This window comes from Myiozetetes cayanensis, unplaced genomic scaffold, assembly GCF_022539395.1.
Source record: "Myiozetetes cayanensis isolate MyiCay16 unplaced genomic scaffold, myiCay2020 scf605, whole genome shotgun sequence".
Classification (NCBI taxonomy): Eukaryota; Metazoa; Chordata; class Aves; order Passeriformes; family Tyrannidae; genus Myiozetetes; species Myiozetetes cayanensis.
This window is the reverse complement of record NW_026087860.1, coordinates 1,492-27,724: the sequence shown is the minus strand read 5'-3', so window position 1 is coordinate 27,724 and position 26,233 is coordinate 1,492. Positions and strand designations below refer to the sequence as shown.

At 50.8% G+C, this 26,233-nt stretch overlaps 1 protein-coding gene and 1 long non-coding RNA gene across 2 annotated transcripts; one reads left to right on the top strand and one right to left on the bottom strand.

Annotated features, from left to right (window-relative positions):
- Nucleotides 1-331: 331 nt before the first annotated feature.
- LOC126651412 (kallikrein-14-like) lies at nt 332-25,319 on the top strand (the record flags this gene model as incomplete). The annotated part of the gene is made up of 5 exons (XM_050337296.1): nt 332-430; nt 5,571-5,669; nt 10,807-10,969; nt 20,170-20,417; nt 25,267-25,319. Coding segments are annotated over exons 2-5 (561 nt in total), but the record flags the coding sequence as incomplete, so codon positions are not given.
- Nucleotides 17,255-18,413, bottom strand: LOC126651413 (uncharacterized). Its single transcript, XR_007631680.1, has 4 exons — nt 18,386-18,413; nt 17,798-17,844; nt 17,474-17,535; nt 17,255-17,289 (listed from the first exon to the last, which is right to left on the bottom strand). It is a non-coding gene; the product is annotated as an uncharacterized LOC126651413 (long non-coding RNA).
- Nucleotides 25,320-26,233: the final 914 nt, after the last annotated feature.

Sequence of the window (26,233 nt, the reverse complement as noted above, 5' to 3'; positions counted from 1 at the left end):
GGTGCAGATGGACAGATGGACGTGCAGATGGACAGATGGACGTGCAGATGGACAGATGGACACCCCAAACCGGCTCTTTCCCCACCCCATCCTCATTCCCACCTGGAATTCCAACCCCACCCTTCCCTTCCCTTCCTTTCCCACCCCTCCCTTTCCTGCCCCTCCCCCTCCTTTCCCGGCTCGTCCTGCTCGTCTTCATTCCCAAAAAAATCAACAAAACAAAACCCCCTGGGGCTCTTCCCGTTCTCGTTATCCCAAAAAACCTCCCCGCCCCTCTGGAATGCAGCGTCACCTCCTTCCTCCTCCCCTCCCTCCTCCCTCCCTCCCTTCCTCCTCCTCCTCTTCCTCCTCCTCCCACCGGGATAAATATTCCCCACCTGGCCCTTTCCCGGTTTTTTTTTCCCGGATTTTTCTGCCGTTCCCGGGTCAGGTGAGGCTCGGAATTCCCGGGAATTCCCGGGAATTCCCGGGGTTTCCCCCCCTTTCCTTTTCGGGATTCCCGGGAATTCCTGGGATTTCTCCCCCCTTTTCCCTTTTCCTCCTCCTTCTCCCCCCTTTTCCATGTGGGAATTCCATGAATTCCAGGGTTTCCTTTCCCTTTTCCCTCCTTCTCCCCCTTTTCATGTAGGAATTCCCAGAATTCTAGGATTTCTCCCTCCCTTCCCCCTTTTTTCCCTCCTTTTTTCCCTCCTTTTTTCCCCATTTTTCTTCTGGGAATTTCCAGGAATTCCTGGGATTTCCCCCTCCTTTCTCCCCTCCTTTACCCCTCCTTCTCCCCCTTTCCGATCTGGGAATTCCAGGAATTCTTGGGATTCCCTCCCCCTTTCCCTCCCTCTCCCCCTTTTCCATGTGGGAATTCCCGGGAATTCCGGGGTTTCCTTTCCCACTTTTTCCCCCTCCTTCTCCCCCCTTTTCCATGTGGGAATTCCCGGGAATTCCTGGGATTTCTCCTCCCTTTTCCCTCCTTTTCCCTTCTTTTTTTCAACCTTTTTCTTCTGGGAATTCCCCCGTATTCCTGGGATTTTCCCTCCCCCCTTTTCCCTCTTTTTCCTCTCCCTCTCCCCCCTTTCCCATCTGGGAATTCCCGGGAATTTCTGTGATTTTCCCTCCCCCCCTTCCCCCTTTTTTCCCTCCTTTTTTCCCCCTTTTTCTTCTGGGAATTCCTGGGATTTCTCCCTCCTTTCCCCCCCCCTTTTCCCCTCCTTTTTTCCCCACTTTTTCTTCTGGGAATTCCCAGGAATTCCTGGGATTTCTCCTCCTTTTCCCCTCCTTTTTCCCTCCTTTTTTCCCCCTTTTTCTTCTGGGAATTCCACCGAATTCCTGGGATTTTCCCTCCCCCTTTTCCCTCTTTTTCCCCTCCTCTCCCCCTTTTTCCATGTGGGAATTCCCGGGAATTCCTGGGATTTCTCCCTCCTTTTTCCCCTCCCTCTCCCCCCTTTTCCCATCTGGAAATTCCCGGGAATTACTGGGATTTTCCCCCTTTTCCCCCTCCCTCTCCCCCTTTTCCATCTGGGAATTCCCGGGAATTCCTGGGATTTCCCCTCCTTCCCCCCCCTCCCCCCCCCTCGGTTTTTCCCAAGGGAAAATATCTGGGAATTCCTGGGATTTCCCTCCCCCTCTTCCTCTTTTTCCCCCCTTTTTCTTCTGGGAATTCCCGGGAATTCCTGGGATTTCGCTCCCCCCTTTTCCCTCTTTTTCTCCTCCCTCTCTCCCCTTTTCCCATCTGGGAATTCCCGAGAATTTCTGGGATTTCCCCCCCTTCCCCCTTTTTCCCGTCCCTCTTCCCCCTTTTCCATGTGGGAATTCCCGGGAATTCCCGGGGTTTCCTTTCCCACTTTTTCCCCTCCTTCTCCCCCCTTTTCCCATCTGGGAATTCCCGGGAATTCCTGGGATTTCCCCCTCTCCTTTTCCCTCTTTTTCCCCCCTTTTTTCCCTCTTTTTCTTCTGGGAATTCCCGGGAATTCCCAGGGTTTCCCTCTCCCCCCCTTTCCCGCCCTTTCCTTCTCGGGAATTCCCGGGAATTCCTGGGATTTCCCCCTTTCCCCCTCCCCGGTTTTTCCAAGGGAAATATCTGGGAATTCAGGGAATTCCTGGGATTTCCCCTTTTCCCCTCCTCTCCCCCTTTCCGATCTGGGAATTCCAGGAATTTCTGGGATTTCCCTCCCCCTTTTTCTCCTCCCTCTCCCCCTTTTCCATGTGGGAATTCCGGGAATTCCCGGGGTTCCTTCCTACTTTTCCCCCTCCTTCTCCCCCTTTCCTTCCTAGGAATTCCCGGGAATTCCTGGGATTTCCCCCTTCCCCCTTTTTCCCTTCTTTTTCCTCCTTTTTCCCCCTTTTTCTTCTGGGAATTCCCAGGAATTCCCGGGTTTCCTCTCCCCTCTCCCCCTTTCCTTCTCGGGAATTCCTGGGAATTCCTGGGATTTCTCCCTCCTTTTCCCCCCCCCTTTACCCCCTCCTTCTCCTCCATTTCCCATCTGGGAATTCCCGGGAATTCCTGGGATTCTCCCCCTTCCCCCTTTTCCCCTCTTTTTCCCTCCTTTTTTCCCCCTTTTTCTTCTGGGAATTCCCAGGAATTCCCGGGGTTTCCTCTCCCTTACCTTTCCTTCTCGGAATTCGAATTCCTGGATCCCCCCTTTTCCTCCTTCTCTTCCATCTGGGAATTCCAGGAATTCCTGGGATTTCTCCCCCTTTTCCCTCTTTTCTCCTCCCTCTCCCTCTTTTCCATCTGGGAATTCCTGGGATTTCCCTCCCCCTTCCCCTTTTTCCCTCCTTCTCCCCCTTTTTCTTCTGGGAATTCCCAGGAATTCCTGGATTTCTCCCCCTTTCCCTCCCTTTTCCAGGGTCTGATCCATCCCAGAATTCCTGGGAATTCCTCGGGATTTCTCCCTCCTTTTTTCCCCCTTTTTCTTCTGGGAATTCCCGGGAATTTCTGGGATTTCTCCCCCCTTTTCCCTCCCTTTTCCAAGGGGTCTGATCCATCCCAGAATTCCTGGGAATTCCTGGGATTTCTCCCTCCTTTTTTCCCCCTTTTTCTTCTGGGAATTCCCGGGAATTCCTGGGATTTCTCCCCCCTTTCCCTCCCTTTTCCAAGGGGTCTGATCCATCCCAGAATTCCCGGGAATTCCTGGGATTTCTCCCTCCTTTTTTCCCCCTTTTTCTTCTGGGAATTCCCGGGAATTCCTGGGATTTCTCCCTCCTTTTTCCCCCCTTTTTTCCCCCTTTTTCTTCTGGGAATTCCCAGGAATTCCTGGGATTTCTCCCCCCTTTCCCTCCCTTTTCCAAGGGCTCTGATCCATCCTAGAATTCCTGGGAATTCCTGGGATTTCTCCCCCCCTTTTTTCCCCCCCTTTCCCCTCTTTCCCATTTGGGAATTCTCGGGAATTCCTGGGATTTCTCCCCCCTTTCCCTCCCTTTTCCAAGGGCTCTGATCCATCCCAGAATTCCTGGGAATTCCTGGGATTTCTCCCCCTTTTTCAAAGGGTCTGATCCATCTGAAAATTCCCAAGGAATTCCCACCCCAAAATCCCAGGATTTCCCAAAGAATTCCCAGGAATTCCCAATCCCTCCCCCACCCCAAAATCCCGGGAATTCCCCCCCCAAAATCCCAGGAATTCCCAAGGAATTCCCAACCTAAAATCCAGGAATTCCCAAGAATTCCACCCAAAATCAGGAATTCTAAGAATTCCCCCAAAATCCCGGGAATTCCCAAGGAATTCCCACCCCAAAATCCTGGGAATATCCAAGAATTTTCCCCCCAAAATTCCTGGGAATACCCAAGGAATTCCCTCCCCCAGATCCCGGAATTCCCAAGAATTCCAAACCCCAAATTCCCAAGAATTCCCACCCCAAAATACCAGGAATTCCCAAAAAATCCCCACCCCAAAATCCCGGGAATTCCCCCCCAAAATCCCAGAATTCCCAAAGAATTCCAACCCCCAAATCCCAGGAATACCCAAGGAATTCCCTCCCCAAATTCCCAAGGAATTCCCACTCTAAAATCCCAGGAATTCCCAAACAATTCCCACCCCAAAATCCCGGGAATTCCCAAGGAATTCCAATCCCAAAATCCTGGGAATTCCCAAGGAATTCCCATTCCAAAATCCTGGAAATTCCCCCCCCCAAAATCCCAAGAATTCCCAAAGAATTCCCAAGAAATTCCAAAGCCCTCCACCACCCCAAAATCCCGGGAATTCCCAAAGGATTCCCCCAAAAATCCTGGGAATTCCCAAGAATTCCCAGGAATTCTAACCCTCCCCACCCCAAAATCCCAGGAATTCCCCTAAATCCCAGGAATTCCCAAGGAATTCCAAACCCAAAATCCGGGAATTCCCAAAGAATTCCCAAGAATTCCAAACCCCTCCCCCACCCTAAAATCCCGGGAATTCCCACCCCAAAATCCCAGGAATTCCCAAGGAATTCCAAACCCCAAAATCCCAGGAATTCCCAAAGAATTCCCACCCCCAAAATCCCGGGAATTCCCAAGGAATTCCCCTCCAAAATCCCGGGAATTCCCAAGGAATTCCAAACCCGAAATTCCCAAGGAATTCCAACCCCAAAATCCCAGGAATTCCCAAGGAATTCCCACCCCAAAATCCTGGGAATTCCTCCCCCCAAATCCCAGGAATTCCCAAAGAATTCCCATCCCCAAAACCCTTGTAATTCCCACCCCAAAGTCCCAGGAATTCCCAAAGAATTCAGAGTTTCCAACCCTCCCCACCCCAAATCTTGGGAATTCCCCCAAAATCCCAGAATTCCCAAGAATTCCACCCCAAAACAGGAATTCCCAAGGAATTCCAACCCAAATTCCCAAGGAATTCCACCCCAAAATCCTGGGAATCCCAAGGAATTCCCACCCCAAAATCCTGGGAATATCAAGAATTCCCAGGAATTCCCAACCCTCCCCACCCAAATCCCAGGAATTCCCAAGAATTCCACCCAATCTGGGAATATCCAGGAATTCAACCCCAAATTCGGAATTCCACCCCAAATCCCAGGAATTTCCAAAGAATTCCCAAGAATTCCAACCCCTCCCCACCCCCAAAATCCCGGGAATTCCCCCCTCAAAAATCCCAGGAATTCCACCCCAACTCCTGGAATTCCGAGAATTCCAACCCCAAAATCCTGGAATTCCCACCCCAAAATCCCAAGAATTCCCAAAAAAATTCCCAAAAATTCCCCCTCCCCCCAAAATCCCAGGAATTCCCCCAAAATCCCAGGAATCCCCACCTTAAAATCCCAGGAATATCAAGGAATTCCAAACCCCTCCCCACCCTAAAATCCCAGGAATCCCCACCTTAAAATCCCAGGAATATCCAAGAATTCCAAACCTCCCCCACCCCAAAATCCCAGGAATCCCCACCTTAAAATCCCAGGAATATCCAAGGAATTCCCAACCCTCCCTCACCCCAAAATCCAGGAATTCCCAAAGATTCCCAAAAATTCCCCCCTCCCCCCTCAATCCCTCCCTTTTTCCCCCTTTTTATTCCCAAAAAAAATTCCCACCAGGAACGAGAACCAAAAGTGAAAATCCCCAGAAATTCCTGGAATTCCCAAGTTGTTTTTTTTCCTAGGAATGATTCCAGAAGGATCCCGAACTTTCACCCCTTTCCTTTTCCTGCTCCTCATCCCGGGATTCCTCGGCCAGGCCGTGGGAAAAGATGGAGAGGAGCGTGAGTGGAAATCTTGGAAATCTTGGGAATCTTGGGAATCTTGGGAATGTTGGGAATGTTGGGAATGTTGGGAATGATGGGAAAAAAAGGTGGGAAGGGCAGGAAATTCCAGCCCTTTTTAGATTGGGAAATTTCCTCCCTTTTTTCCTCATTTTTCCATTAATTTTCCCCATTTTCCTGTTAATTTTCCCCTTAATTTTTCCATTATTTTCCCCAATTTCCCATTAATTTTTCCCCATTTTCCCTTTAATTTTCCCCCATTTTTCCCATTAATTTTCCCCATTTTACCATTAATTTTCCCATTAATTTTCCCATTAATTTTTCCCCATTTTCCCATTATTTTTACCATTAATTTCCCCCATTTTCCCATTAATTTTTCCATTATTTTCCCCAATTTCCCTTTAATTTTCCCATTAATTTTCCCATTAATTTCCCCATTTTCCCATTAATTTTCTCATTAATTTTCCCATTAATTTTCCCCCATTTTCCCATTAATTTCCCCATTAATTTTCCCCCATTTTCCTGTTAATTTTCCCATTAATTTCCCCATTAATTTCCTCATTATTTTCCCATTAATTTTTCCATTATTTTTCTCCATTTTCCTGTTAATTTTCCCCTTAATTTTCCCCATTTTACTGTTAATTTTCTCATTATTTTCCCCAATTTCCCATTAATTTCCCCATTAATTTTCCCATTAATTTCCCCCATTTTACTGTTAATATTCCCCATTATTTTCCCATTAATTTTCCCCATTTTCCCATTAATTTCCCCAATTTCCCATTAATTTTCCCATTAATTTTCCCATTATTTTCCCATTAATTTTCCCATTAATTTTCCCAATTTTCCCATTAATTTTTCCATTAATTTTCCCCAATTTCCCGTTAATTTTCCCCATTTTCCCATTAATTTTCCCATTAATTTCCCCATTTTCCTATTAATTTTCCCATTAATTTTTCTCATTTTTCCGTTAATTTTCCCATTATTTTTCCCCAATTTCCCATTAATTTTCCCATTAATTTTTCCATTATTTTCCCCAATTTCCCATTAATTTCCCCATTAATTTTTACCAATTTTCCCCCAATTTCCCGTTAATTTTCCCCATTTTCTCATTAATTTTCCCATTAATTTTCCCCATTTTACCATTGATATTCCCCATTTTCCCATTAATTTTCCCATTAATTTTTCCCCTTTGTTTCCCCATTTTCCCCTTAATTTCCTCATTATTTTCCCATTAATTTTTCTCCAATTTCCTGTTAATTTTCCCCATTATTTTCCCATTAATTTCCCCCCATTTTCCCATTAATTTTCCCGTTATTTTTCCCCATTAATTTCCCCATTTTCCCATTAATTCCCCCATTTTCCCATTAATTTTTTCCCATTGTTTTCCTGTTGATTTCCCCATTATTTTCCCCATTTTCCCATTAATTTCCCCATTAATTTCCCCCAATTTTCCCTTTAATTTTCCCGTTAATTTTCCCCATTTTCCCATTTTTCCATTGTTTTCCCGTTAATTTCCTAATTATTTTCCCCAATAATTTCCCCATTTTCCCCTTAATTTCCTCATTATTTTCCCATTAATTTTCCCCATTTTCCCATTAATTTTCCCATTAATTTTTCCATTAATTTTCCCATTATTTTTCCCCATTATTTTCCCATTAATTTTCCCCATTTTCCTGTTAATTTTCCCCATTAATTTTCCCATTAATTTCCCCATATTCCCCTTAATTTTCCCATTTTTATCCATTTTCCCCTTAATTTTCCACATTTTCCCATTAATTTTCCCCTTAATTTTCCCCATTTTACTGTTAATTTTCTCATTAATTTTCCCATTATTTTTCCCCCATTTTCCCTTTAATTTTCCCATTAATTTTCCCATTATTTTCCCATTAATTTCCCCATTTTCCCATTAATTCCCCCATTATTTTTCCCCATTTTCCCATTAATTTGCCATTAATTTTTCCCATTAATTTTCCCCATATTCCCATTATTTTTCCCATTAATTTCCCCATTAATTTTCTCCATTTTCCCATTAATTTTCCCCATTAATTTTCCCCATTAATTTCCCCATTTTCCCATTAATTTTCCCATTAATTTCCCCATTAATTTTCCCCATTTTCCCATTAATTTTCCCCTTTATTTTCCCCATTTCCCCATTAATTTTCCCCATTTTCCCATTAATTTTCCCATTAATTTTCCTTCATTTCCCCATTAATTTCCCCATTATTTTCCCCATTAATTTTCCCCATTTTCCCATTAATTTTCTCCATTTTCCCCTTAATTTTTCCCATTATTTTCCCATTAATTTTCCCATTAATTTTCCCCATTTTCCTGTTAATTTCCCCATTATTTTCCCATTAATTTTCCCCATTTTACCATTGATATTCCCCATTATTTTCCCGTTAATTTTTCCCATTAATTTTCCTTCATTTCTCATTAATTTTCCCATTATTTTTCCCATTAATTTTCCCATTAATTTTTCTCCATTTTCCCATTAATTTTCCCATTAATTTTCCCATTAATTTTCCCCATTTTCCCCTTAATTTTCCCATTAATTTTTCCCCATTTTCCCATTAATTTTCCAGTTAATTTTCCCCATTTTCCCTGTTAATTTTCCCATTAATTTTCCTATTAATTTCCCCAATTTCTCATTGATTTTCCTATTAATTTTTCCCCATTTTCCCCTTAATTTTCCCCTTAATTTCATCCTTAATTTCCCATTAATTTTCCCATTAATTTTTCCCCATTTTCCCTTTAATTTTCCCATTAATTTTCCCCATTTTCCTGTTAATTTTCCCATTAATTTTCCCCATTTTCCCCTTAATTTTCCCATTATTTTTCCCATTTTCCCATTATTTTCCCATTATTTTCCCCCATTTTCCCTTTAATTTTCCCATTAATTTTTCCCCATTTTCCCATTAATTTTCCCCATTAATTGTCCCGTTAATTTCCCTATTAATTTCCCCATTATTTTCCCATTAATTTTTCCACATTTTCCCATTAATTTTCCCATTATTTCCCCCCATATTCCCATTAATTTTCCCATTAATTTTCCCCATTTTCCCATTAATTTTCCCATTAATTTTCCCCATTATTTTCCTATTAATTTTCCCATTAATTTTCCCATTAATTTTTCCCCTTAATTTTCCCATTATTTTTCCCCATTTTCCCATTAATTTTCCCATTAATTTCCCCCATTTTCCCATTAATTTTTTCATTAATTTTTACCCTTTTCCCCATTAATTTTCCCATTAATTTTTCCCCAATTTCCCATTAATTTTCCCATTAATTTTCTCCATTTTCCCATTAATTTTCCCATTAATTTTCCCCATTAATTTCCTCATTAATTTCCTCCATTTTCCCATTAATTCCCCCATTATTTTTCCCCATTTTCCCATTATTTCCCCCCATTTCCCCATTAATTTCCCCCATTTTCCCATTAATTTCCCCTTTATTTCTCCATTAATTCCCCCTTTATTTCCCTATTGATTCCCCCATTAATCCCCCATTAATCCCCCATTAATCCCCCATTAATGTCCCATTAATTTCCCCATTAATCCCCATTGTGCCCCATTAATCCCCCATTAATCCCCCATTAATGTCCCATTAATCCCCCATTAATCCCCCATTAATGCTCCCATTAATCCCCATTAATTCCCATTAATCCCCATTAATTCCCCATTAATCCCCCATTAATCCCCCATTAATGCCCCATTAATCCCCCATTAATCCCCCATTAATGCCCCATTAATCCCCCATTAATCCCCCATTAATCCCCCATTAATCCCCATTAATCCCCCATTAATGCCCCATTAATCCCCCATTAATTCCCCCATTAATCCCCCATTAATGCCCCATTAATCCCCCATTAATGCCCCATTAATGCCCCATTAATGCCCCATTAATGCCCCATTAATGCCCCATTAATGCCCCATTAATGCCCCATTAATCCCCCATTAATCCCCCATTATTTTCTATAAATTCCCATATTAATTACCCATTAATTAGTCATTAATTACCCCTTCCAGTGCCCGAGGAGGACGAGTCCAGGGTGATCGGGGGCCGGCCCTGCTCGCCCATTAATGCCCCATTAATGCCCCATTAATCCCCCATTAATTCCCCATTAATCCCCCATTAATTTCTATAAATTCCCCATTAATTACCCATTAATTAGTCATTAATTACCCATTAATTACCCCTTCCAGTGCCCGAGGAGGACGAGTCCCGGGTGATCGGGGGCCGGCCCTGCTCGCCCATTAATGCCCCATTAATCCCCCATTAATCCCCCATTAATCCCCCATTAATCCCCCATTATTTCCCATATTAATTCCCCATTAATTACCCATTAATTACTAATTAATTAACCCTTTCAGTGCCCGAGGAGGACGAGTCCAGGGTGATCGGGGGCCGGCCCTGCTCGCCCATTAATGCCCCATTAATGCCCCATTAATGCCCCCATTAATCCCCAATTAATTCCCCCATTATTCCCCCATTAATTCCCATATTAATTACCCATTAATTACTAATTAATTACCCATTAATTACCCCCTCCAGTGCCCGAGGAGGACGAGTCCAGGGTGATCGGGGGCCGGCCCTGCTCGCCCATTAATGCCCCATTAATCCCCCATTAATCCCCCAATAATCCCCCATTATTCCCCCATTAATCCCCCATTAATCCCCCATTAATCCCCATTAATCCCCATTAATTCCCCATTAATCCCCATTAATCCCCATTAATCCCCCATTAATCCCCCATTAATCCCCCATCAATCCCCCTTTAATACCCCATTAAATCCCCCATTAATGCCCCATTAATGTCCCATTAATCCCCCATTAATCCCCCATTAATGCTCCATTAATGCCCCATTAATCCCCCAATAAAATCCCCATTATTCCCCCATTATTTCCCATATTAATTCCCCATTAATTACCCATTAATTACTAATTAATTACTGATTAATTACCCCTTTCAGTGCCCGAGGAGGACGAGTCCAGGGTGATCGGGGGCCGGCCCTGCTCGCCCATTAATGCCCCATTAATGCCCCATTAATGCCCCATTAATTCCCCAATTATTCCTGATTATTCCCCCATTATTTCCCATATTAATTAGTCATTAATTAGTCATTAATTACCCCTGCAGTGCCCGAGGAGGACGAGTCCAGGGTGATTGGGGGCCGTCCCTGCTCCCGCACCGAGCGTCCCTTTCAGGTGGCTCTGACCAAGAGGGGTCAAATCCTGTGCGGGGGGAGCCTCCTGGAGGACCGGTGGGTGCTCACAGCGGCTCACTGCAGGCAGCCACTCAGGTGAGGGGAATTTTGGGTCATTTTAGGGAAATTTGGGGACTTTTGGGTCATTTTGGGTTATTTTGAGTCATTTTAGGGTCATTTTGGGCAAATTTGGGGGATTTTTTGGGTCATTTTGGGTCGTTTTGGGGACACCTCCTGGAGGATCAATGGGTGCTCACAGCGGCTCACTGCAGGCAGCCACTCAGGTGAGGGGACATTTTGGGGACAATTTGGGGAAATTTGGGCAAATTTGGGGAAATTTGGGGAAATTTTGAGTCATTTTGAGTCATTTTGGGTGATTTTCGGGGACTTTTTAGGGACTTTTTAGGGACGTTTTGGGGACGTTATGAGGACTTTTTGAGGACACTTTTGGGATGTTTTGGGTCATTTTGGGATGTTTTGGGGACACCTGGGGGGCTCTGGGGACACCTGGGGGGCTCTGGGGACATTTTGGGACATTTTGGGTCATTTTGGGGTCGTTTTGGGGTTGTTTGGGGTTGTTTTGGGGTCATTTTGGGGTCGTTTTGGGGACATTTTGGGGACGTTTTGGGGACATTTGGGGGAGCCTCCTGGAGGATCGCTGGGTGCTCACAGCGGCTCATTGTCGGCAGCCACTCAGGTGAGGGGACATTTTGGGTCATTTTGGGTCATTTTGAGTCTTTTTGAGTCGTTTTGGGTCGTTTTCGGGTTTTTTTGGAGTTGTTTTGGGTCATTTTGGGGTCATTTCGGGTGATTTTCAGGGACTTTTTAGGGAAGTTTTAGGGTCGTTTTGGGGACATCTTGAGGGGGTCTGAGGACACCTGGTGACACTTGGGGACATTTTAAGTCATTTTGGGTCATTTTGGGGACATCTGGGGACTTTTTGGGTCATTTTGGGGAAATTTTGGGTCATTTTGGGTCATTTTCGGGGATGTTTTAGGGACGTTTTGGGGATGTTTTGAGGGCATTTTGGGGATGTTTTGGGGACATTTTGAGGACACCTGGGGGGCTCTGGGGACACCTGGGGGACATTTGGGGACATTTTGGGTCATTTTGAGGAAATTTGGGTCATTTTGAGGTCATTTTGGGGTCATTTTGGGGTTGTTTTGGGTCATTTTGGGGTCATTTTGGGGACGTTTTGGGGACATTTGGGGAGCCTCCTGGAGGATCGATGGGTGCTCACAGCGGCTCACTGCAGGCAGCCACTCAGGTGAGGGGTCATTTTGGGGACAATTTGGGACGTTTTGGGCAAATTTGGGGAAATTTTGGGTCATTTTCAGGTCATTTTCGGGGTTGGTTTGGGTCGTTTTGGGGTGATTTGAGGGCGTTTTGAGGACATCTGAGGGGACTTTGGGGACACCTTGGGACTCTGAGGACACCTGGGGACACCTGGGGGACATTTGGGGACATTTGGGGTCATTTTGGGGACATTTTGGGTCATTTTGGGCAAATTTTGGTCAAATTTTGGGGTTGTTTTGGGTTATTTTGAGTGATTTTCGGGGACATTTTGAGTCATTTTGGGTCATTTTCGGGTCATTTTCAGGGACGTTTTAGGGTCATTTTGGGGGTGTTTTGGGGACACCTGGGGGACATCTGGGGACATTTTGGGTCATTTTGGGGACATTTCAAGTCATTTTGGGTCATTTTGGGTCATTTTGGGTCATTTTGGGGTCATTTTGGGGACGTTTTGAGGGTGTTTTGGGGTCGTTTTGGGGACATTTGGGGGAGCCTCCTGGAGGATCAATGGGTGCTCACAGCGGCTCATTGCAGGCAGCCACTCAGGTGAGGGGACATTTTGGGGGCAGTTTGGGCAAATTTGGGCAAATTTGGTTTTTTTTGGAGTCTTTTTGGGGTCATTTTGGGTCATTTTGGGTCATTTTCGGGGACTTTTTAGGGAAGTCATTTTAGGGTCGTTTTGGGGACATTTTGAGGGGGTCTGAGGACACCTGGTGACACTTGGGGACATTTTAAGTCATTTTGGGTCATTTTGGGGACATCTGGGGACTTTTTGGGTCATTTTGGGGAAATTTTGGGTCATTTTGGGTCATTTTCGGGGAGGTTTTCAGGGCGTTTTGGGGTCGTTTTGAGGGCATTTTGGGGTCATTTTGGGGACACCTGGGGGACATTTGGGGACATTTTGGGTCGTTTTGGGGACATTTGGGGACTTCTTGGGTCATTTTGGGATTTTTTTGGGGTTGTTTTGGGTTGTTTTGGGGTTGTTTTGGGTCATTTTGGGTCATTTTGGGTCATTTTCGGGTCATTTTCGGGGATGTTTTCAGGGTGTTTTGGGGTCATTTTGAGGACGTTTTGGGGACATCTGAGGGGGTCTGAGGACACCTGAGGGGCTCTGGGGACACCTGGGGGACATTTGGGGACGTTTTGGGTCATTTTGGGCAAATTTTGGGTCATTTTGGGGTTGTTTTGGGTTATTTTGGGGTCATTTTCAGGGACGTTTTAGGGTCATTTTGGGGTCAGTTTTGGGTCATTTTCAGGGACATTTTGAGGGCATTTTGTGGTCACTTTGGGGACATTTTGAGGGGGTCTGAGGACACCTGGGAGGCTCTGGGGACATTTTGGGTCATTTTGGGGAAATTTGGGGACATTTTGGGTCATTTTGAGTCATTTTGGGTCATTTTGGGGTTGTTTTGGGTCATTTTGGGGTTGTTTTGAGGGTGTTTTGGGGATGTTTTGGGGACATTGGGGGAGCCTCCTGGAGGATCGATGGGTGCTCACAGCGGCTCATTGTCGGCAACCACTCAGGTGAGGGGATTTTGGGGACAGTTTGGGGAAATTTGGGCAAATTTGGGGTTGTTTTGGGTCATTTTGGGGAAATTTTGGGTAATTTTGAGTCATTTTGGGGACGTTTAGGGACAATTTAGGGACGTTTTGGGGACATTTTGAGGGGCTCTGAGTACACCTGAGGGACTTTTTGGGTCATTTTGGGTCATTTTGGGGTCATTTTGGGGACATTTGGGGAAATTTGGGGACTTTTGGGGACTTTTTGGGTCATTTGGGGGAAATTTTGAGTCATTTTGAGTCATTTGGGGACGTTTTCAGGGCGTTTTGGGGTCGTTTTGAGGACGTTTTGGGGACATCTGAGGGGGTCTGAGAACACCTGAGGGGCTCTGGGGACACCTGGGGGACATTTGGGGACGTTTTGGGTCATTTTGGGCAAATTTTGGTCAAATTTTGGGGTCATTTTGGGTCATTTTCGGGTCATTTTGGGTCGTTTTGGGGTCATTTTGGGGTCATTTTGGGGTCGTTTTGGGGATGTTTTGGGGACATTTGGGGGAGCCTCCTGGAGGATCAATGGGTGCTCACAGCGGCTCACTGCAGGCAGCCACTCAGGTGAGGGGAATTTTGGGGACATTTTGGGACGTTTTGGGTCATTTTGGGTCATTTTGGGGTCATTTTGGGGTTGTTTTGGGTCATTTCGGGTCATTTTCGGGGATGTTTTCAGGGCGTTTTGAGGGACGTTTTGAGGGTGTTTTGGGGACATCTGAGGGGGTCTGAGGACACCTGGGAGGCTCTGGGGACATTTTGGGTCATTTTGGGGAAATTTGGGGACATTTTGGGTCATTTTGAGTCATTTTGGGGACGTTTTAGGGATGTTTGGGGGGTTTTTTGGGGTTGTTTTGGGGACGTTTTGGGGAGCCTCCTGGAGGATCGCTGGGTGCTCACAGCGGCTCATTGCAGGCAGCCACTCAGGTGAGGGGATTTTGGGGACAATTTGGGATGTTTTGGGTCATTTTGAGTCGTTTTGGGGTTTTTTTGGGGTTGTTTTGGGTCATTTCGGGTCATTTTCGGGGATGTTTTCAGGGCATTTTGGGGACGTTTTCAGGGCATTTTGGCATCATTTTGAGGGCGTTTTGGGGTCGTTTTGAGGACACCTGGGGGTTTTGGGGACATTTTGGGTCATTTTGGGTCATTTTGGGGACATTTTGGGTCATTTTGGGCAAATTTTGGGGATGTTTTGGGGAAATTTTGAGTCATTTTGGGTCATTTTCAGGTCATTTTCAGGGACATTTTGAGGGCATTTTGTGGTCACTTTGGGGACATTTTGAGTGGGTCTGAGGACACCTGGGAGGCTCTGGGGACATTTTGGGTCATTTTGGGGACATTTTGGGTCATTTTGGGTTATTTTGAGTCATTTTGGGTCATTTTGAGTCATTTTGGGGTCGTTTTGAGGGTGTTTTGGGGACGTTTTGGGGACATTTGGGGGAGCCTCCTGGAGGATCGCTGGGTGCTCACAGCGGCTCACTGCAGGCAGCCACTCAGGTGAGGGGACATTTTGGGGACAGTTTGGGATGTTTTGGGCAAATTTCGGGAAATTTTGAGTCATTTTGAGTCATTTTGGGTGATTTTCGGGGACTTTTTAGGGACTTTTTAGGGTCATTTTGGGGACGTTATGAGGACTTTTTGAGGACACTTTGGGGACGTTTTGGGGACACCTGGGGGCTCTGGGTATACCTGAGGGACATTTGGGGACATTTTGGGTCGTTTTGGGTCATTTTCGGGACATTTTGGGTCATTTTGGGCAAATTTGGGGTTGTTTTGGGTCGTTTTGGGTCATTTTGGGTCATTTTGGGGTCATTTTGGGATCGTTTTGAGGGCGTTTATGGGGATGTTTTGAGGGTGTTTTGGGGACGTTTTGAGGGGGTCTGAGGACACCTGAGGGGCTCTGGGGACATTTTGGGTCATTTTGGGGACATTTTGGGTCATTTTGGGGTCATTTTGGGGTCATTTTGGGTCGTTTTGGGGAAATTTTGAGTCATTTTGGGTCATTTTCGGGGACGTTTTGGGGACTTTTTGCATCATTTATGGGGACGTTTTGGGGGTGTTTTGGGGACTTTTTGGGGACACTTTGGAGATGTTTTGGGGACATTTGAGGACACCTGGGGGACATTTGGGGACGTTTTGGGTCATTTTGGGTCATTTTGAGTCATTTTGGGTCATTTTGGGGTTGTTTTGAGTCATTTTGGGGTTGTTTTGAGGGTGTTTTGGGGACGTTTTGGGGACATTTGGGGGAGCCTCCTGGAGGATCGATGGGTGCTCACAGCGGCTCACTGCAGGCAGCCACTCAGGTGAGGGGACATTTTGGGGACAGTTTGGGATGTTTTGGGTCATTTTGGGCAAATTTTGGTCAAATTTTGGGGTTGTTTTGGGTTATTTTGAGTGATTTTCGGGGATGTTTTCAGGGCGTTTTGGCGTCGTTATGAGGACTTTTGGGGACACTTTGGGGACGTTTTGAGGGGGTCTGAGGACACCTAAGGGACATTTTGGGACATTTGGGGGACTTTTTGGGGACATTTTGGGTCATTTTGGGACATTTTGGGTCATTTTGGGTCATTTTCGGGGATGTTTTCAGGGCGTTTTGAGGGACTTTTTGAGGACACTTTGGGGATGTTTTGGGGTCACTTTGGGGACATTTTGGGGACACCTGGGGGGTTCTGGGGACATTTTAGGTCATTTTGGGTCATTTTGGGTCATTTTCAGGACATTTTGGGTCATTTTGGGCAAATTTTGGGGAAAGTTTGGGTCATTTTGGGTCATTTTGGGGTCATTTTGAGGACGTTTTGAGGGCGCTTTGAGGGACGTTTTGAGGGTGTTTTGGGGACGTTTTGAGGAGGTCTGAGGACACCTGGGGGACATTTGGGTCATTTTGGGGTCATTTTGCGTCATTTTGGGTCATTTTGGGTCATTTTGGGGTCGTTTTGGGGTTGTTTGGGGTTGTTTTGGGTCATTTTGGGGTTGTTTTGGGGATGTTTTGGGGTCGTTTTGGGGACATTTGGGGACACCTCCTGGAGGACCGCTGGGTGCTCACAGCGGCTCACTGCAGGCAGCCACTCAGGTGAGGGGTCATTTTGGGTCATTTTGGGTCGTTTTGGGTCATTTTGAGTTGTTTTGGGTCGTTTTGGGTCATTTTGGGGTATTTTGGGGTCATTTTGGGTCATTTTCGGGGACGTTTTGGGGTCATTTTGAGGACGTTTTGGGGACACTTTGAGGGGGTCTGGGGACACCTGGGGGACATTTGGGGACATTTTGGGTCATTTTGGGGTTGTTTTGAGTTGTTTTGGGGAAATTTTGGATCATTTTGGGTCATTTTCGGGACATTTTAGGGACGTTTTGGGGACATTTTGGGTCATTTGGGGGACATTTTGAGTAATTTTGGGTCATTTTGGGACATTTTGGGGACGACGTCACCTGTCCCACCTCACCTGTCCATGTCCCATCCCACCTGTCCCTTCACCTGTCCCCTTTCCAGGGACCTGCAGGTGCTGATCGGGACGACGTCACCTGTCCCATCTCACCTGTCCCATCCCACCTGTCCCATCTCACCTGTCCATGTCCCATCTCACCTGTCCCCATTCCAGGGACCTGCAGGTGCTGATCGGGACGATGTCACCTGTCCCACCTCACCTGTCCATGTCCCATCTCACCTCTCACCTGTCCATGTCCCATCTCACCTGTCCCAAGGTGTCACCTGTCCCCTCCCCTGTCCCCCCTGCAGGGAGCTGCAGGTGCTGATCGGGACGACGTCACCTGTCCCATCTCACCTGTCCCATCTCACCTGTCCCATCTCACCTGTCCATGTCCCATCTCACCTGTCCCATCTCACCTGTCCCATCTCACCTGTCCCATCTCACCTGTCCCACCTCACCTGTCCATGTCCCATCCCACCTCTCACCTGTCCCATCTCACCTGACCCATCTCACCTGTCCCATCTCATCCCATCTCACCTGTCCCATCCCATCTCACCTGTCCCATCTCACCTGTCCCACCTCACCTGTCCCATCCCATCTCACCTGTCCCATCCCATCTCACCTGTCCCATCTCACCTGTCCCATCTCACCTGTCCCATCTCACCTGTCCCATCCCATCTCACCTGTCCCATCTCACCTGTCCCATCTCACCTGTCCCATCCCATCCCACCTGTCCCATCCCATCTCACCTGTCCCATCCCACCTGTCCCATCTCACCTGTCCCATCCCATCTCACCTGTCCCATCTCACCTGTCCCTGTCCCATCTCACCTGTCCCATCTCACCTGTCCATGTCCTATCCCACCTGTCCCATCTCACCTGTCCCATCCCATCTCACCTGTCCATGTCCCATCTCCAGGGACCTGCAGGTGCTGATCGGGACGATGTCACCTGTCCCATCCCATCCCACCTGTCCCATCTCACCTGTCCATGTCCCATCCCACCTGTCCATGTCCCATCCCACCTGTCCCATCCCACCTGTCCCATCTCACCTGTCCATGTCCCCATCTCACCTGTCCCATCCCATGTCACCTGTCCATGTCCCCATTGCAGGGACCTGCAGGTGCTGATCGGGACGACGTCACCTGTCCCATCTCACCTGTCCCTGTCCCCTGTCCCACCTCACCTGTCCCATCTCACCTGTCCCATCTCACCTGTCCCATCCCACCTCACCTGTCCATGTCCCATCTCACCTGTCCATGTCCCATCTCACCTGTCCCATCCCACCTCACCTGTCCCATCTCACCTGTCCCATCTCACCTGTCCCATCTCACCTGTCCCCTCTCACCTGTCCCCTCTCACCTGTCCCAAGGTGTCACCTCACCTGTCCATGTCCCATCTTACCTGTCCCCCTGCAGGGACCTGCAGGTGCTGATCGGGACGATGTCACCTGTCCCATCTCACCTGTCCCATCTCACCTGTCCATGTCCCATCCCACCTGTCCATGTCCCATCCCACCTGTCCCATCCCACCTGTCCCATCTCACCTGTCCATGTCCCATCTCACCTGTCCATGTCCCATCTCACCTGTCCCATCTCACCTGTCCATGTCCCATCTCACCTGTCCATGTCCCATCCCCCCTGTCCCCTCACCTGTCCATATCCCATCTAACCTGTCCCATCCCATCTCACCTGTCCATGTCCCATCTCACCTGTCCCATCCCATCTCACCTGTCCCAAGGTGTCACCTCACCTGTCACCTGTCCCATCCCATCTCACCTGTCCCCATTTCAGGGACCTGCAGGTGCTGATCGGGACGACATCACCTGTCCCATCTCACCTGTCCCATCTCACCTGTCCCATCTCACCTGTCCATGTCCCACCTCACCTGTCCCATCCCACCTCACCTGTCCCATCCCATCTCACCTGTCCCATCCCATCCCACCTGTCCCATCTCACCTGTCACCTGTCCCCATTCCAGGGACCTGCAGGTGCTGATCGGGACGACGTCACCTGTCCCATCCCATCTCACCTGACCCATCTCACCTGTTCAATCTCACCTGTCCCAAGGTGTCCCAACTCACCTGTCCCATCCCACCTGTCCCATCCCATCTCACCTGTCCCAAGGTGTCACCTCACCTGTCCATGTCCCATCTCCAGGGACCTGCAGGTGCTGATCAGGACGACGTCACCTGTCCCATCTCACCTGTCCCATCTCACCTGTCCATGTCCCATCTGCAGGGACCTGCAGGTGCTGATCGGGACGTCACCTGTCCCATCTCACCTGTCCCATCTCACCTGTCCCATCTCACCTATCCCATCCCATCTCACCTGTCCCATCCCATCTCACCTGTCCCATCCAACCTGTCCATGTCCCATCTCACCTGTCACCTGTCCCCGTTCCAGGGACCTGCAGGTGCTGATCGGGACGACGTCACCTGTCCCATCTCACCTGTCCCAAGGTGTCACCTCACCTGTCCCATCCCATCCCATCTCACCTGTCCATGTCCCATCTCCAGGGACCTGCAGGTGCTGATCGGGACGACGTCACCTGTCCCATCCCATCTCACCTGTCCCATCCCATCTCACCTGTCCCATCCCATCTCACCTGTCCCATCTCACCTGTCCCATCTCACCTGTCACCTGTCCCCGTTCCAGGGACCTGCAGGTGCTGATCGGGACGACGTCACCTGTCCCATCTCACCTGTCCCATCCCATCTCACCTGTCCCATCTCACCTGTCCCATCTAACCTGTCCATGTCCCATCTCACCTGTCCCATCTCACCTGTCCCATCTCACCTGTCCCATCTCACCTGTCCCCGTTCCAGGGACCTGCAGGTGCTGATCGGGACGACGTCACCTGTCCCATCTCACCTGTCCCATCTCACCTGTCCCATCCCATCTAACCTGTCCATGTCCCATCTCACCTGTCCATGTCCCATCTCCAGGGACCTGCAGGTGCTGATCGGGACGACATCACCTGTCCCATCTCACCTGTCCCAAGGTGTCACCTCACCTGTCACCTGTCCCCCCTGCAGGGACCTGCAGGTGCTGATCGGGACGACGTCGCTGCGGGCGGGCTCGGGGCAGGTGCGGCGCGTGCGGCGCCTGCGGGTGCACCCCAGGTACGACCCCCGGCGCAACGACAACGACTTCATGCTCCTCCTGCTCGACTCACCTGTCCGCTTCGGGCCCCAGGTGAAGAGGATCCGCCTGGCCACCACCTGTCCACGAGAGGGCATGAACTGCAGCGTGTCCGGGTGGGGCACCACCAAGTCACCTGGAGGTACCTGGAGGGGACAGCTGGGAGGGTCTCAGGTGGTTCTTGGGGTCCTTATGGAGCTCAGGTGTGTCCCAGGTGTGTCCCAGGTGTGTCCCAGGTGGGTCTGGAGGAGCTTCTTGGGTTCCTCATGGAGCTCAGGTGTGTCCCAGGTGTGTCCCAGGTGTGTCCTCAGGTGTTCCTGGAGTTCCTCATGGAGCTCAAGTGTGTCCCAGGTGTGTCCCAGGTGTGTCCCAGGTGTGTCCCAGGTGGGTCTCAGGTGTGTCTGCAGGTGATCCTGAAGCTCCTCATGGAGCTCAGGTGTGTCCCAGGTGTGTCCCAGGTGTGTCCCAGGTGTGTCCCAGGTGGGTCTGGAGGAGCTCCTTGGGTTCCTCATGGAGCTCAGGTGTGTCCCAGGTGTGTCCCAGGTACTCTTTATGGAGCTCAGGTGTGTCCTCAGGTGACTTTCAAAGAGCTTCTTGGGTTCCTCATGGAGCTCAGGTGTGTCCTCAGTTGGGTCTGCAGGTGCTTCTTGGGTTCCTCATGGAGCTCAGGTGTGTGCCAGGTGTGTCCCAGGTGTGTCCCAGGTGTGTCCCAGGTGTGTCACCACCTGTCCACGAGAGGGCATGAACCTGCAGGTGTGTCCCAGGATGGGGCAGCACCAGAGTCACCTGGAGGTACCTGGGGGACAGCTGGGAGGGTCTCAGGGGGGTCAGGTGTGTCCCAGGTGTGTCCCAGGTGTGTCCCAGGTGTGTCACCTGTCCCAGGTGTGTCCCAGGTGTGTCCCAGGTGTGTCCCAGGTGTGCCACCACCTGTCCTCGAGAGGGCATGAACTGCAGCGTGTCCGGGTGGGGCACCACCAAGTCACCTGGAGGTACCTGGGGGGGACAGCTGGGAGGGTCTCAGGGGGGTCAGGTGTGTCCCAGGTGTGTCCCAGGTGTGTCCCCAGGTGTGTCCCAGGTGTGTCCCAGGTGTGTCCCAGACGTCTCTCAGGTGCTCCTGGAGCTCCTCAAGGAGCTCAGGTGTGTCCCAGGTGTGTCCCAGGTGTGTCCCAGATGTCTTTCAGGTGCTCCTGGAGCTCCTCAAGGAGCTCAGGTGTGTCCCAGGTGTGTCCCAGGTGCTCCTGGAGCTCCTCATGGAGCTCAGGTGTGTCCCAGGTGTGTCCCAGGTGTGTCCCAGGTGTGTCCCAGGTGTGTCCCAGGTGTGCCACCACTTGTCCACGAGAGGGCATGAACTGCACCGTGTCCGGGTGGGGCACCACCAAGTCACCTGGAGGTACCTGGGGGGCACAGGTGGGAGGGTCTCAGGTGGTTCTTGGAGTCCTCATGGAGCTCAGGTGTGTCCCAGGTGTGTCCCAGGTGTGTCCCAGGTGTGTCTCAGGTGGGTCTGCAGGTGCTTCTTGGGTTCCTCATGGATTTCAGGTGGGATTCAGGTGGGTCTGCAGGTGCTTCTTGGGGTCCTTATGAGGTCCAGGTGTGTCCCAGGTGTGTCCCAGGTGTGTCCCAGGTGTGTCCCAGGTGGGTCTGCAGGTGCTTCTTGGGTTCCTCATGGAGTTCAGGTGTGTCCCAGGTGTGTCCCAGGTGCTCCTGGAGCTCCTCATGGAGCTCAGGTGTGTCCCAGGTGTGTCCCAGGTGTGTCCCAGGTGTGCCACCACCTGTCCACGAGAGGGCATGAACTGCACCGTGTCCGGGTGTGGCACCACGTGTGTCACCTGGTGTGTCCTGCAGGTGTGTCCCAGGTGGTTCTGGAGGTTCCCATGGAGCTCAGGTGTGTCCCAGGTGTGTCCCAGGTGTGTCTCAGGTGGGTCCAGGTGCTCCTGGAGCTCCTCATGGAGCTCAGGTGTGTCCTCAGGTGGGTCTGGAGGCGCTTCTTGGGGTCATTATGAGGTCCAGGTGTGTCCCAGGTGTGTCCCAGGTGTGTCCCCTGTCCCAGGTGTGTCACCTGTCCCAGGTGTGTCTCAGGTGTGTCCCAGGTGTGTCCCAGGTGTGTCCCAGGTGTGTCCCAGGTGTGTCGCAGCTGTGTCCCAGGTGTGTCCCAGGTGTGCCACCACCTGTCCACGAGAGGGCATGAACTGCAGCGTGTCCCGGTGGGGCACCACCAAGTCACCTGGAGGTACCTGGGGGACAGCTGGGGGTGGGAGGGGCCTCAGGTGGGTCTGCAGGTGCTTCTTGGGTTCCTCATGGAGCTCAGGTGGGTTCCAGGTGGGTCTGCAGGTGATCCTGGAGCTCCTCATGGAGCTCAGGTGTGTCCCAGGTGTGTCCCAGTTGCTCCTGGAGCTCCTCATGGAGCTCAGGTGGGTTCCAGGTGAGTCTGCAGGTGATCCTGGAGTTCCTCATGGAGCTCAGGTGTGTCCCAGGTGTGTCCCAGGTGTGTCCCAGGTGGGTCTGCAGGTGTTTCTTGGGTTCCTCATGGAGCCCAGGTGTGTCCCAGGTGTGTCTCAGGTGGGTCTGCAGGTGCTTCTTGGGTTCCTCATGGAGCTCAGGTGTATCCCAGATATGTCCCAGGTGCTCCTGGAGCTCCTCATGGAGCTCAGGTGTGTCCCAGGTGTGTCCCAGGTGTGTCCCAGGTGCTCCTCATGGAGTTCAGGTGTGTCTCAGGTGTGTCCCAGGTGTGTCCCAGCTGCTCCTGGAGCTCCTCATGGAGCTCAGGTGTGTCCCAGGTGTGTCCCAGGTGTGTCCCAGGTGTGCCCCAGGTGCTCCTGGAGCTCCTCATGGAGCTCAGGTGTGTCCCAGGTGTGTCCCAGCTGTGTCCCAGGTGTGTCCCAGGTGTGTCCCAGGTGGGTCTGCAGGTGCTTCTTGGGTTCCTCATGGAGCTCAGGTGTGTCCCAGGTGTGTCCCAGGTGTGTCCCAGGTGGGTCTGCAGGTGTTCCTGGAGCTCCTCATGGAGCTCAGTTGGGTTCCAGGTGTGTCACCTATCCCAGGTGTGTCCCAGGTGTGTCCCAGGTGGGTCTCAGGTGGGTCTCAGGTGACTTTAAAGGTGCTCCTGGAGCTCCTCATGGAGCTCAGGTGTGTCCCAGGTGTGTCCCAGGTGTGTCCCAGGTGTGTCCCAGGTGTGCCACCACCTGTCCTCGAGAGGGCATGAACTGCAGCGTGTCCGGTTGGGGCACCACCAAGTCACCTGGAGGTACCTGGGGGGGACAGCTGGGGGGTTCTCAGGTGGGTCTGCAGGTGCTTCTGGAGCTCCTCATGGAGCTCAGGTGTGTCCCAGGTGCTCCTGGAGCTCCTCATGGAGCTCAGGTGTGTCCTCAGGTGGGTCTGCAGGTGCTTCTTGGGGTCCTTATGAGGTCCAGGTGTGTCCCAGGTGCTCCTGGAGCTCCTCATGGAGCTCAGGTGTGCCCCAGGTGGGTCTGCAGGAGCTTCTTGGGTTCCTAATGGAGCTCAGGTGGGTTCCAGGTGGGTCTGCAGGTGCTTCTTGGGGTCCTCATGGAGCTCAGGTGTGTCCCAGGTGTGTCCCAGGTGTGTCCCAGGTGTGCCACCACGTGTCCTCGAGAGTGATGTACCCAGCGTGTCCGGATGGGGCTCTCCAAGTCACTCTGGAGGTACCTGGTGGACAGCTGGGGGTCTCAGGTGGGTCTGCAGGTGCTTCTTGGGGTCCTTATGAGGTCCAGGTGTGTCCCAGGTGTGTCCCAGGTGTGTCCCAGGTGTGTCCCAGGTGTGTCACCTGTCCCAGGTGAGTCCCAGGTGTGTCCCAGGTGTGTCCCAGGTGTGTCCCAGGTGTGTCACCTGTCCCAGGTGTGTCCCAGGTGTGTCCCAGGTGTGCCACCACCTGTCCTCGAGAGGGCATGAACTGCAGCGTGTCCGGATGGGGCACCACCAAGTCACCTGGAGGTACCTGGGGGGGACAGCTGGGAGGGTCTCAGGTGGTTCTTGGGGTCCTCATGGAGCTCAGGTGTGTCCCAGGTGTGTCCCAGGTGTGTCCCAGGTGGGTCTCAGGTGATCCTGGAGCTCCTCATGGAGCTCAGGTGTGTCCTCAGGTGACTTTCAAAGAGCTTCTTGGGTTCCTCATGGAGCTCAGGTGTGTCCCAGGTGTGTCCCAGGTGGGTCTGCAGGTGCTCCTGGAGCTCCTCATGGAGCTCAGGTGTGTCCCAGGTGTGTCCCAGGTGTGTCCCAGGTGTGTCCTGTCCCTCCTGTCCCATCCACCCCCTGTCCCACCTGTCCCACCTGTCTCATCTGTCCTACCTGTTTAATCCATCCCTCACCTGTCCAATCCATCTCCCACCTGTCCCATCCATCCCTCACCTGTCCCATCCATCCCATCGCTGTCCCATCCATCTCCCACCTGTGTAATCCATCTCCCACCTGTCCCAACTGTCCCTCACCTGTCCCTCACCTGTCCCATCCATCTCCCACCTGTCCCATCCATCCCTCACCTGTCCCATCCATCTCCCACCTGTCCCATCCACCCCATACCTGTCTAATCCATCCCTCACCTGTCCCATCCATCCCTCACCTGTCCCATCCATCTCCCACCTGTCCCATCCATCTCCCACCTGTCCAATCCATCTCCCACCTGTCTCACCTGTCCCACCTGTCTCACCTGTATCACCTGTCCCATCCATCTCCCACCTGTCCAATCCATCTCCCACCTGTCTCACCTGTCCCACCTGTCCCACCTGTCCCACCTGTCCAGCCCAGCTGCCCCAGGACCTGCAGTGTGCGTCGGTTCAGACCGTGGGCCCCGCCTGTCCCTCACCTGTCCCTCACCTGTCCCATCCATCCCATCCATCCCTCACCTGTCTAATCCATCTCCCACCTCTCCCACCTGTCCCATCCATCCCATACCTGTCCCATCCATCTCTCACCTGTCCCATCCATCTCCCACCTCTCTAATCCATCTCCCACCTGTCTCACCTGTCCCACCTGTCCCACCTGTGCAGCCCAGCTGCCCCAGGACCTGCAGTGTGCGTCGGTTCAGACCGTGGGCCCTGCCTGTCCCTCACCTGTCCCTCACCTGTCCCATCCATCTCCCACCTGTCTCACCTGTCCCACCTGTCTCACCTGTCCCACCTGTCCAGCCCAGCTGCCCGGGACCTGCAGTGTGCGTCGGTTCAGACCGTGGGCCGCGCCTGTCCCTCACCTGTCCCTCACCTGTCCCATCCATCTCCCACCTCTCTAATCCATCTCCCACCTGTCCCATCCATCTCCCACCTGTCTAATCCATCTCCCACCTGTCTCACCTGTCCCACCTGTCCCACCTGTGCAGCCCAGCTGCCCCGGGACCTGCAGTGTGCGTCGGTTCAGACCGTGGGCCGCGCCTGTCCCTCACCTGTCCCATCCATCCCTCACCTGTCCCATCCATCTCCCACCTCTCTAAACCATCTCCCACCTGTCTCACCTGTCCCACCTGTCTCACCTGTCCCACCTGTCCCACCTGTCTCACCTGTCCCATACCTGTCCCACCTGTCCCACCTGTCTCACCTGTCCTACCTGTTTAATCCATCCCTCACCTGTCCCATCCATCTCCCACCTGTCCCATCCATCTCCCACCTGTCCCATCCATCCCTCACCTGTCCCATCCATCCCATACCTGTCTAATCCATCTCTCACCTGTCCCATCCATCTCCCACCTCTCTAAACAATCTCACACCTGTCTCACCTGTCCCACCTGTCCCTCACCTGTCCCTCATCTGTCCCATCCATCCCTCACCTCTCTAATCCATCTCCCACCTGTCCCATCCATCTCCCACCTCTCTAAACAATCTCCCACCTCTCTAATCCATCTCCCACCTGTCCCACCTGTCTCATACCTGTCTCACCTGTCTCACCTGTCCCACCTGTCCAGCCCAGCTGCCCCGGGACCTGCAGTGTGCGTCGGTTCAGACCGTGGGCCCCGCCTGTCCCTCA